This window comes from Diospyros lotus, chromosome 7 (assembly GCF_014633365.1).
Source record: "Diospyros lotus cultivar Yz01 chromosome 7, ASM1463336v1, whole genome shotgun sequence".
Classification (NCBI taxonomy): Eukaryota; Viridiplantae; Streptophyta; class Magnoliopsida; order Ericales; family Ebenaceae; genus Diospyros; species Diospyros lotus.
The window spans coordinates 23,379,925-23,393,233 of NC_068344.1; the positions used below are offsets into that span (position 1 = coordinate 23,379,925).

The following is a 13,309-nucleotide window of genomic DNA, read 5'->3' on the forward strand; positions in this document are numbered from 1 at the left end:
AATGCTTTAACTTTGAAACTGGAACAGCCTTTGTAAAAATATCTGTTGCATTTTCCTCACCTGTAACTTTGGTTAGAATAACAGTTTTATTTTCAATAATTTGTCTGATAAAATGATATCTTATGTCTATATACTTTGTTCTTTCATGATGGGCTTAGTTTTTAGACAAATGGATTGCACTTTGACTATCACACATCAAAGTAGTCTTAACATCTACACCTAGAATCTCTCCTACTAATCCTTTTAACCACAAAGCCTCTTTAAATGCATCTGCAAGGGCTATGTATTCAACTTCAGTAGTTGATAATGCTACCACATGTTGGAGACTTGATTTCCAACTAATAGTAGAGTTCCATAACCTAAACACATAGCCTGTTGTAGACCTTCTCTTATCAATATCAGCAGCATAATCTGCATCAACATACCCTAGGATTATAGGCTGATCTTCTAGACTTTCGCCACTATAAGACAAAGCATAATCAATAGATCCTCTAAGATACCTACACATCCATTTAACAGCTAACCAGTGGGGCTTTTCTGGGTTAGCCATAAACCGACTTATAACGCTCATTCCATGAGCCAAGTCGAGTCTTGTACAAACCATTCCACACATTAGGCTGCCTACTGCACTTGAGCATGGAATATTTGACATCTCCTTCCTACTTTCATCATCCTTTGGGGACTGATCTAAAGACAATTTAAAATGAGATGCAAAAGGCAGTTTAACAGCCTTTGCAGTTGACATTCCAAATCTTGATAACAGTTTTGCTAAGTATGCTCGTTGAGATAGATATATTTTCCTATGATGCTTATCCCTAGAAATTTCCATCCCTAGGATTTTCTTTGCCTCACCTAATTCCTTCATCTCAAATTCAGCTTTCAACCTTTGCTAGAGAAGCTGGATTTCTCTAGTGGATTGACTTGCAATAAGCATGTCATTCACATATAGTAATAAGTAGATAGAAATACTAGGGGTGACATATTTAAAATATATACAATAATCATAGGAACTCCTTAGATAACCTTGGTTTATCATAACTGAATCAAATTTTCGATACCATTGTCTTGGGAAATGTTTAAGTCCATACAATGACTTTCTAAGGAGGCACACTTTCTCCACCTCTCCCTTAGCTTCAAACCCCTTAGGTTGGTCCATGAAAATTCTCTCTTCAAGGTCTCCATGTAGGAAGGCAGTTGAAACATCCAACTGCTCTAAATGAAGATTCAATTTAACGGTGATGGCCAGCAATACCCTTATAGAAGAATGCCTTACTACAGGGGAAAAAACTTCATTAAAATCTATCCCTAGGACTTGGGTAAAGCCTCTAGCAACTAACCTAGCTTTGTACCTAGGCTTATGATCACTCAATCACTCAAACTTACCCAACGAACTCTCTCTCCGATTCGCAAATGAATAGCAAACAGAATACAATCAAGAACCAATCAAGAACTGCACAACACACACAAGATTTACCCTGGTTCGGTCTCAATGAAAGACCTACATCCAACTTGGCTTTCGCCCCTGCTTTCTCCACTATCTTGAATATCAATACAAGATTACAAGTGCACTTAAACTCAACTCTCACCTAGCCCATAAACCTGAAAGCTATATAGAGTTGTTACAAGAAAGATATTCACTCTTCCTCACTACACAATCTCGCCCCAAGACAGCTTGCTAAACTCACAAAAGAAAGCATACATAAAGCCTTCCTCTCGGCCTTTATTTATAAGCAATAGAGGCGGGAGAACCTACCTGACCGACTGCCCAAAGAGCAGTTACATTACAACAAACTTAGTCAGCCCTAAAAACAATAAAATCCTTTCTAGAAACATAACAACAAAATATTTCCCTCACATTATAAGTCCTAATCTAGAACAAATGTACTTTAACAAATTCTCCACCCATTTGACTTGATTAGGCTTCTCTCAATTCCTGCACTCTTCAGTTTCCTGCTTGCCCCAGTTGAAGAATCTTCAAACAATGATGAAGCTTGGCTGCTGGAACTAATTTTGTGAACATATCTGCTGCATTATTTTCACCTTCCACTTTGGATAAAAAAACATATTTATTTTCAATCATTTCTCTTATAAAATGAAATCTTACATCTATGTGTTTTGTCCTTTCTTGGTGTGCCTGATTTTTAGAAAAATGTATGGTACTTTGACTATCACATAACAAGGTTGCCTTAACATCTAAACCTAGGAGTTCACTAACTAAACCCTTAAGCCATATAGCCTCTTTAAAAGCTTCCGAAAGAGCTATGTATTCTGCGTCAGTTGTAGACAATGCTACTACATGTTGGAGACTTGATTTCCAACTAATTGTAGAGTTCCATAATCTAAATACCCAACCAGATGTGGACCTCCTCTTATCTATATCAGCAGCATAATCTGCATCCGAATAACCTAGAATACTAGGTTGAACTCCTATCTTAGCACCACCATATGTTAGGACATGACTTTGGGTTCCAACTAGATATTTAAGCATCCATTTAACTGCATTCCAATGAACTTTCCCTAGATTGTCCATAAAACGGCTCACAACACTCATAGGATGTGCTAAATCTGGCCGAGTGCATACCATACTATACATTAAGCTTCCTACCGCACTAGAGTATGAGATATGACTCATTTCCTTTCTATCTTCCTCACTTTTAGGGGACTGGACTGAAGACAACTTAAAATGAGGTGCAAAAGGCACACCAACTGCCTTTGCATTTAACATTTTAAACTTGGATAAAACCTTGGCTAAATAGGACTTTTGGGATAGGTATATCTTCCTATGTTGAATGTCTCTAGAAATTTCTATTCCTAGAATTTTCCTAGCTTCACCTAACTCTTTCATTTCAAATTCAGCTTTTAACCTTTGCTTTAAAAACTGGATTTCTTGATGAGATTGACTTGCAATGAGCATGTCATCTACATATAACAGTAAATACACAGAAATGTTAGGAGTAACATGCTTATAGTACACACAACTATCATAGGAACTTCTTAAATACCCTTGGCTTATCATAACCGTGTCAAATTTGCGGTACCATTGCCTTGTGGACTGCTTAAGTCCATATAAGGACTTCTTAAGCAAACATACCTTCTCCACCTCTCCTTTAGCTTCAAAACCCTTAGGTTAATCCATTAGAATCTTCTCTTCTAAGTCCCCATGGAGGAAAGCAGTGGTAACATTCATCTGCTCTAATTTTAGATTTAAGTGGGTTGTTATGGCTAAAAGAACCCTTATAGATGTATGTCTCACAACAAGGGAGAATACTTCATTAAAATCAATGCCTTGAACTTGGGTAAACCCCCTAGCAACCAACCTAGCCTTATACCTAGGCTTAGGGTTAATTCCTACCCCTTCCTTGATTTTAAACAGCCACTTGCAGCCTACTATGCACTACCCCTTTGGTTTTTCAACCAATTTCCAAGTCTGATTCTTATTTAAAGAATCTATTTCCGACTTCATGGCTTCTTGCCATTTTCCAGCATCCTTAGAAGACATTGCCTCTTCATAAGTGAGAGGTTCTTCCCTTCCTATTTCGGTTGCTTTGGTAAATCCCTAGGTTGCCTATCCCTAGCAACACTATATCTGTCCGAATTTGGTTTATCACCTAAGTTGGAATTTGCATCACTGTCTCCCTCATCTTCTTCATGATGGGAAGGTTCTTAGGCTTGATCAATAGCCTAATCATTTTCAAGGTTACTTTCCTAAAACTCATATGCAGTTTCAGATTGTTCTGGGGTATCTGCTGGGTCAAATCCTGAGATTTCAACTTGGACAGCTTTTTTATCCTCGCCTAGACTATGCTGAGTTTGAAGGTTGCCAACCTTAATGGTAGATGACTCATCAAATATCACATCTCTTGTGACTATAGTCCTAGGACCATCTGTTTCTAGATTCCAAAGCTTATAACCCTTAACACCTGTGGGATAGCCTATAAATAGGCATTTCTTGGCTCTAGGCTCTAGTTTCCCTTGTTTCACATGAGCATATGCTAAACATCCAAAGATTTTAAGGTGTGATAGGCTCGGTTTGTGTCCTATCCACCTTTCATATGGAGTTTGGAAGTTAATGGCTGCAGAGGGTGATCTATTAATGATATGGGCTGCTGTAGACACAGCCTCACCCCAAAATGATTTTGGCAAATTTACATGAAAGCGCATGCATCTTACTCTCTCTAGCAAGGTGCGGTTCATTCTCTCAACCAACCCGTTTTGCTTAGGGTTTCCGGGGGCTGTTAAATGTCTAACTATGCCTCCCTCCTTGCACATTTGATCAAAATCCCTATTGCAAAACTCTAGCCCATTATCAGTCCTAATAACCTTTACTTTTCTGCCAACTTGATTTTCTACCATTTTCCTCCAAGTCTTAAAGGATTCAAAGGTATTATCCTTAAACTTTAGAACATATACCCAAAGCATTCTTGAGAAATCGTCTATTATGGACAGGAAGTATCGGGAGCCCCCATGAGTCATGGTTTGAGTTGGGCCCCATAGGTCTGAATGAATGTAATCTAGGGGTGCCTTTGATGAGTGGATGGCTGATTTGCTAAATTTAATCTTGGTTGCCTTCCCATAAATGCAAGATTCACATTTGCCTAGGTCTAGGGACTAACCTATCTCCAATATCCCTTGATTGGCAAGTTCCTTGAGCCCTTGCTCACTAATGTGTGACATTCTTAGATGCCACAACTTTGCCTTATCATGGGAATTAAAACTTACACTGGCAGCCTCACCTCTTAGAATGGTTGCTTGTAGGAAATAAATTCCATTTCTTAATGCAGCCTTCATGCATACTAGGGAGCCTTTGTGTATTTTAATTACTCCACCCTCACCCTTGTATTTATATCCGCATCTGTCCAATTCCCCAAGAGAAACCAAGTTTCTCTTAAGTTCTAGGACATACCTTACTGCAGTGAGGGTCCTAAATGTCCCATCATGCATCTTTAACTTCACATCTCCTACCCCTTGGACCTTACATTCAAAATCATTCCCTAACAAAACCTTTTCCCCCATTAATTTCCTTGAAATTTTGGATCCATTGCTTCCTATGAGTCATGTGGAAAGAGCAGCCTAAGTCCAAGACCCAATCTTGGCTATCATAATTGTCACTAACAGTTAATGCATCAGCACTATCATAACCGGTATCACATACATTTACCCCACCATCAGATTTTTCCTTCTCGGCGTAGTCCTTCTTCCTCTTAGGACAATGTTTCTTGATGTGACCCTCTTGTTGACAATAATAGCACTTAATCGACCCTTTTCCATTCTTAGATTTAGATCTTGATTTACCTTTGTTCTTAGAGTCTTTCTTAGGATTTCTAGACCTTGCAGTTAATGCATCTGCTGGAGATGATTTACTATCCATTTTTATCCTCAAATCTTTAGAATTTAAAGCCCCTATAACATCTTCTAAAGATAGTTTATCCCTACCATGCTGGAGAATATCTACAAAATTCTCGTAGGACTTGCGTAAAGAATATAGGAGAACTAAGGCTTTGTCTTCTTCTTCATACTTAACATCTATGTTCTCTAGGTCTAAACATAGCTTGTTAAAATCATCTAAATGATCCTGAAGTTTCTGGTTTTCATGCATCATAAAATTAAAAAACTTGGCTTTGAGAAATAACCGGCTGGAGAGGGTCTTCTTGAGATATAGATCCTCCAATTTCTTCCAAACTTCTGCCGTAGACTTCAGCCTAGATACTTCCCTAAGCACTTTGTCTCCAAGACTCAATATAAGAAGGCTATAGGCCTTCTTCTTGATCTGCACCAGCGCCTCACTCTGTTCTGCAGTTAGGACTTGAAGTTCTTTCCCGGTTGATTCTCCCTTTGCTGTTTCTTCTTGTTCCAACGCCTCTTCCAGATCGAGACTGCAGAGCAGTGCCTCCATCTTGATCCTCCATGGGCCAAAATCATTGCTCTCATCTAACTTGTCGATATCTGATCGTGAAGCAATCGGCGCCATTATTGATTTTCCTGAGATCGCCTTCTTCGACTTGAGTTTCTTGAGGCGTTGATCAAATCTAGAGGTGACCAGCTCTGATACCAAGTTGTTAACCTAGATCTCACCCTTTATATGATCACTCAATCACTCAAACTTACCCAACGAACTCTCTCTCCGATTCGCAAATGAATAGCAAACAGAATACAATCAAGAACCAATCAAGAATTGCACAACACACACAAGATTTACCCTGGTTCGGTCTCAATGAAAGACCTACATCTAGCTTGGCTTTCGCCCCTGCTTTCTCCACTATCTTGAATATCAATACAAGATTACAAGTGCACTTAAACTCAACTCTCACCTAGCCCATAAACCTGAAAGCTATATAGAGTTGTTACAAGAAAGATATTCACTCTTCCTCACTGCACAATCTCATCCCAAGACAGCTTGCTAAACTCACAAAAGAAAGCATACATAAAGCCTTCCTCTCGGCCTCTATTTATAAGCAATAGAGGCAGGAGAACCTACCTGACTGACTGCCCAAAGAGCAGTTACAACAAACTCGATCAGCCCTAAAAACAATAAAATCCTTTCTAGAAACATAACAACAGAATATTTCCCTCACATTATAAGTCCTAATCTAGAACAAATGTACTTTAACAAAAATTTATAGCTGTAGATGGGGATCAATTTATAACATGGGCTGCTGTTGTGACAGCTTCCCCCCAGAATTCTTTAAACAAATTTGCATAGTTTAACATGCATCTAACCCTCTCTAAGAGGGTTCTATTCATCCTTTCTGCAACACCATTTTGCCTAGGGTTACCGGGTGCAATTAGGTGTCTAATAATCCCCCCTCCTTACACATTTGATTGAAATCCTTATTACAAAATTCTAACCCGTTATCTGTTCTTATAACTTTGATTTTCTTACCTTTCTGGTTTTCCACCATAGCCTTCCATGCCCTAAATGTTTCAAATGTGTTATCTTTTGACTTTAGGACATATACCCATAGCATCCTAGAAAAATCGTCTATAATTGATAGGAAAAATTTTGAGCCACCATGGGATTCAATTTGAGCTGGACCCCATAAATCTTAGTGGATATAGTCTAGGGGTTCTTTTGATGAATGTATGGCATTTTTATAGAATTTTACTTTTGCTGCCTTACCATATATACAAGACTCACACTGGCTTATACCTATGGTCTAACCTAAATCCAATATGCCTTGTTTTGAAAGCTCTTTAAGGCCCTGCTCACTGATATGAGACATTCGTAAATGCCATAGAGTTTCCTTAGATTTGGGTTTAGGACTTATGACTGCAGCTTCTCCACATAATGTGGTAGCCTGCAAAAAATAAATTCCATTTCTTAGCTTAGCCTTCATACATACCAAGGACCCTTTAGTTATTTTAACTACTCCCCCTTCACCTTTAAACTTTAAGCCATTTCTATCCAGCTCCCCAAGAGAAACCAAGTTTCTCTTTAATTCTGGAATATACCTAACGGCTGTGAGGGTTTTAAGAGAACCATCATGCAATTTTAGTCTAATGTCTCCTATCCCTTTTACCTCACATTCATTGTCATTACTTAGTAAGACCTTACCTCCATTAAAATTCTTAAAGTTTTGCAACCAGTGACGTTTAGGAGTCATGTGAAAGGAGTAGCCAGAGTCTAAAACCCATTCTTGGTTATCTGCACTTTCACTTACAACTAAAGCTTCAGAGCTAATCGTAGCCACTATCACAAAAATTTACCCCTCCTCCTGAACTCTCCTTCTCGGATAAATCCTTTTTCCTCTTTAGACACAGCCTCTTGATATGGCCTTCTTGCTGAAAGTAGTAACACTTTATTGGCCCTTTTCCATTCCTAGATTTAGACCTTGATTTTCCCTTATTTTTCTGATCTTTTTTAGTGCTTCTTGATCTTGCTGTTAAGGCCTCACCAGTGTTAGATTTACCATCCATCTTAATCCTTAATTCCTTAGAATTTAGAGCCCATATAACATCTTCTAAAGAAAGTTTGTCTCTACCGTGTTGGAGAATATCCACAAAGTTTTCATAGGACTTAGGTAATGAATATAGAAGAACTAGGGCCTTGTCTTCATCATCATATTTCACATCTATGTTTTCTAAATCTAAACATAGTTTGCTAAAGTCATCTCAATGCTCCTGAAATTTTTTATTATCATGAATTTTAAGATTAAAGAACCTGGCTTTTAGGAATAACCAACTGGATAGAGTCTTCTTAAGGTAGAGATCTTCCAGCCTTTTCCAGATTTCCGCCACTGACTTTAACTTTGATACCTCCCTTAAAACTTTGTCTCCAAGACTCAAAATTAGAAGGTTGTATGCCTTTTTTTTTATCTCTGCCTGAGCCTCCTTCTGTGCGGTAGTTAGAACTAGTGTTGCACTTCCAATTGATGTCTCGATTACCTCTGATTCCAGCGCCCCTTCTAAGCCTTGACTGCAAAGGAAAGCTTCCATCTTGATCCTCCATAGGCCGAAGTCGTTAGACCCATCGAATTTGTCGATGTCGTATCTTGATGCAGTTGGAGCCATCGCAATTTGAGTCTCTAATTTTGCCTTCTGAGATTTCTTGAAGAATCTTGAATGCCACTGAGATTGAAGGCTCTGATACCACGTTGTTGGAATAATCCCCCAGCTTTCTAACTCTCAATAACACTCTTCTTCACAACGAAAAATCACTCTCAGAATCACTCACCTTGATGACACACAAGATTGACGGTAAAACAGAAAACAAGAGCACGATCCGAGAAGCAAGAACACCAAGAAATTTATCCTAGTTCGGTCTTTTAACAAGACCTACATCCAGACTGCCCTAGGCACTTTATCTTCACTATCTTGAATGAAACTTGAAGGATTACATGCACCAATAATCTCACCAGTCTTATACCCAGAACTGCTGAGAGTTTCCCTACCCAAAATACAAAGATATACCCTCTTAGTACTCAAGTAAAACCTGCGCATACTCCTCTCTCCCTCTAATCCCTGGACAGAATAAAAGCCTATGCTAAAGACTCACACCCGACCTCTATTTATACAGCATAGAGGAAGAAAACAAAAAGCTATTTAAAAACTATCGGAAGTTACAACCAACTAACCGATTTAACAAATCTGCTAACTAACCATTATAGAAACAATCCTTCTAGAATAAAACAAGAGATATACAAATGCTAACAGCTAAAGAAACTCTCCCGAGATAACCCAAGCTAATCGAATACAAGTGATTACAACACTTTACTTTATTTTTTATTTGTTAATTTTTTTGGGAGGGAGGATTGAGGATTGGACCAGAGATCAAAAGACTTTAGGTTTTGCAAGTGACTCTATTTATAAAAAAAAACAAGAGAAAAAAGAAGCTACCCTTAACCATTAAAAAAAGGAACCCTCGGTTAGTGTATTCTCTCTTAAAGCAGATTGCCTATTTCAATCAGCTACGTGTTTTAAATAGCAAAGAAACAATTTCAGTAATATAGCAAGGTTAATCATATTCTCTAGAACACAAATAACCACAATAAGTAAACCGCGAATCTTATTATCAAGTCATCAATAAAACGAAAAGTAAATCATCAATAAACTGAAAAAGGAGGGTCCATTGTCAACCAAGTGAAAAGAGACAAAAAGGAAGCCCTTCAAACAAAAGTTCTCTGTACCCAGAAAAGGTCTCCTATATCCTTCATGCTATATACAACAAAAAATAGAAAAAAGGACGGTTCATCATAAACTATGCAAGTGAAAAGGATGCCAGAATATAGCCCTATGTGTACAATACTTTAAAAGGAAAAAAAAAAAAGAAAGTGCTTTCAAAGAATAAGCTAACAGCTTCCATTGAACTAAGAACTTGTATCCATACCATCAGAAAATCATATACAACTTTATCAATAAAAAAGAATCAGAAAATTATTCATCCTTCCATTTCCAAGATGAGGAGGAAAATATCTACCTTGTCCTCAGCTGGTTGTGTGGGGTTACAGATTGTCCCCGGCTGATTGAATTACTTCTGAGCTCATTCAACACATGCAACAATGCCAGCCCACCAGACATTCTAGAGCAGAAAGCCTAAGGATGGATTTTCTACAACAGATTCTTGTTGACATCTCTTTTTTTTTTGTTTGAAGAGTCCATTCATCAAAGAAATATAAGAAGATTTAGTTACAGTAATACCCTCCTGTTTCAATTTAACAAAAATATGCATTGCTTCCTCAAATTTTCCATCAGCACAAAGCTTGTTTATTTGTTCTGAATAAGCTGTAGAGATTGAATCCAGTTTCTCCACTGTTTCACTATCAAGATGTAAGGATGGGTCATATGACAATCCCATTTCCGCCATTTTTGCCATCAAATCCTCTGCTTCCTTGATCCTGCTTCCATCTGCAAGCACACCAAGGATTGCTTTATAGGTATAATGATCAGGCCCCAGTTTCTTTGCTTCCATCTCTGAAACAAGGCCTAAAGCATCCTCAATTCTCCCTTCTTCGCATAGGGCTGTTATCAATGTGTTGTAAGTCACTGCATCAATAGCTTTCCCTTTCAAGATCCATGTGTTGAAAAGCTTTATAGCTTTGTCTAGCATCCCTTCTCTGCAAAGCCCATGGAGAAGTATATTACACGTAAAGACATCAGGCTTAAAAGAATTCTCGACCATTTGACTGTAAAACTGGAAAGCTTTCTCGACATTTCCCTCCCAGCAGTACCCATGAATAATTGAATTATATGTTGTTTCATCTGGAACCAACCCATTTTCTAATACTTCATTCAGCTTAGCTATTGCTTGCTCCATTTTTCCTAATTTGCAAAACCCTCCAATAAGAGAGTTATAAGTGACAATACTAGGAATTATATCTTTCTCTTTCATCTTATCCCATAGTTCCTCCACTTTGTCCACATTTTCAACCTTGAAGTATCCCACAATTAAAGTACCATAGCTTACTTCATCAACAGCATAACCCATCTTGCTCGCACCATTAAGTAAGCCATAAGCATCATCCAGTTTTCTCTCCTCGCAAAGAATGTGAAGGACAGTATTAAGGGTTACATTATCCATTTTCAGACCCTTCGCACCCATCTCATTCATCAACTTCAAGGCTTCCCATAAATTCCCAGATTTACAGTATCCATTTATCAAAGTATTATAAGTGAAACAATCTGGGAGAAATCCACTGTCTTCCATCTTTTGAACAGCATCACTGGCCTCATCCATCTTCCCTCCTTTGCAATACCATTTAACTATTATATTATGTGTGACAACATTTGGTTCAAGCCCTTTCTCTTTCATTTCCTCAAGTAGCTTGAATGGATTTGAACCATTCTTCCACTCAAGGCACCCATTTATCAATGTATTATAGGTAACAACATCAGGCAACAACTTCATGTTCTCCATCTCATCTCGAAATCGAAAAGCTTCTTCAATCCTTCCCTCATTACACAACCCATTGATTAACATATTATACGTCCTAACATCAGGCAACAAATTGTTTTGTGTCATCAGTTCAATCACCTTAGCCGCTTCCCTCAACCACCCCATTCTACAATACCCATAAACCAGACTATTATAAGTGTTCCTATTCGGAACCAATCCTCTACTTTTCATATCTATTAACAAATCCCGAACTTCATTTAACCGACCTTTCCCACAAAGTGCATCCAGTATGGTATTATAACTTACATTATCAGGACAACAACCATATTCCTCCATTTGGCCCAACAATTTCACTGCATCTTTGAACTTATTTTCCAAGCAATACCCATTAATCAATATGTTAAAAGTATTTGTGTTTGGCGTAACACCAAGCTTAACGGCGTCAGAAAATACTTCTGTACAGAGTAAAGACGTTCTAGAAGACGGATACTTTACCAACGAATTGAGGAGGGTATTGAAAGTGAGCAACTTAGGAGGGAGCCGGAGCCGCTTCATCTTCTTAAAGACTTGCACGGCGAGTTGGGGGCTGCCCAAATGGACGTAGGCACCAATGGCGGTGTCGAGGAGGGCCTTGGAGGGGCGGGGGAGGGACCGGGCGGGGTGGAGGAGCGAGCGGTGTAGGTCGTGGTGGCGGTCGACGGCGATGAAGGCGACAAGAAGGGACTTGGCGTCGGTGAATTTGTTGTAGCGGAAGAGGGAGGCGAGGAGGGTGAGGAGAGAAGGGAGGGCCTGTTCAGGGTGGTGGTGGAATTGGGGGATGTGGTGGTTGGCCCATCGGAAGAAGGAAAGAAGGGTGTTGGGGCGGGAGGCTACGGTTTCGGAGGAGAGGACGGAGTGAACGAGCGGTGGCGTCAGGTGGGGGACGAATTCGGTGAGCGTGCTCAGTGAGGGGTTTTCGGCAGTAAGAAGGGTGGTAATTGTTCGGATGATCTGCGGTGGCGTCAATGTCCGTGAAGGTGGTGGCGGTTGCTGTTGCAGTTGCGATTGCGGCGCCGGCGGTGGTGACGGTGGTTGTGTGTCCATTCTCTGGTTAGGTTTTTCACATAAGAGGCCGAAGCTTGATGAAATAGAAGGAAAGAGACGATACAATACTGGCATTCGGTCCGACCGAGTCCGAGTCCGAGTCCGAGTCCGAGTTCGAGTTGGACTTGACATGGCGGGTATTATGACTTTTTTATACGTCTTGATTACATAAGGGAGTATTATGACTAAAATATTTTGTATCTCACACATTTTTATATATTTTATGAGAAATTTTTTTGTCATTAATATACCTTTATATAACCTAAGATGTATATAAAAGTGTACCAATAACATTTTTTATTATATAATCTACTTGTTATTGGTAAAGTACCTTACTTTTAAGTTTCCAGATTGTAGTGATAATTTCAAAATTTTGTTATAATTTATTTTCTAATTTGATATTAAAGTAGGTGGAATTAAAAAAATTCTAAAAACTTATAAACTTTTACATAAAAATAAATAACATATTACTAATATTTTTAATAATTCAATTCAATTGTATTAAATTTCATAATCACTTTAAATGAATCAGTATTTATATTTATTATTAAATAATTAGTTGTCAAAAGATTACAATCTTATTTTATCTTATTAATAAATAATGTTAGGAGTCATGTTATATGTGAAACCTTCTCATTAAAAAAAATTGAAGAGATTATGTGAGATTATCTCATCTACCTATTACCTCTTTTAATAATTATATTAATAACATTACTCCTTATTTTAATATATTAAAGTAGAATAGCCGTGCCAAAGTATTTTGCTAAGTAACAATCAATGGTGAATTATTTTCCCTCCAAAACTTGAATTAAATTAAAGGTAATGATTAATTAATTATTAAAATAAAATTATTTATTATATTATATTTATTTATAAATATAAATTAAAACTCTAAAC

The 13,309-nt window shown here is 38.2% G+C and overlaps 2 protein-coding genes across 9 annotated transcripts in view; both read right to left on the reverse strand.

Moving 5' to 3' along the window:
- Positions 1-12,507, reverse strand: part of LOC127805986 (pentatricopeptide repeat-containing protein At2g16880) — a 39,443-nt gene extending 26,936 nt beyond the window's left edge. For all 8 annotated transcript variants that reach the window (XM_052342904.1, XM_052342905.1, XM_052342899.1 and 5 more), the window contains exon 1: positions 9,914-12,507. In XM_052342904.1, the coding sequence (XP_052198864.1) occupies positions 10,016-12,487 (2,472 nt within the window). In that variant the 5' untranslated portion in view covers positions 12,488-12,507 and the 3' untranslated portion in view covers positions 9,914-10,015. The remainder of the gene's footprint in view (positions 1-9,913) is intronic.
- On the reverse strand, positions 155-745 carry LOC127805614 (secreted RxLR effector protein 161-like). The gene has a single exon (XM_052342364.1). The coding sequence runs from the start codon at positions 743-745 to the stop codon at positions 155-157; it is 591 nt and encodes a 196-aa protein (XP_052198324.1).
- Positions 12,508-13,309: the final 802 nt, after the last annotated feature.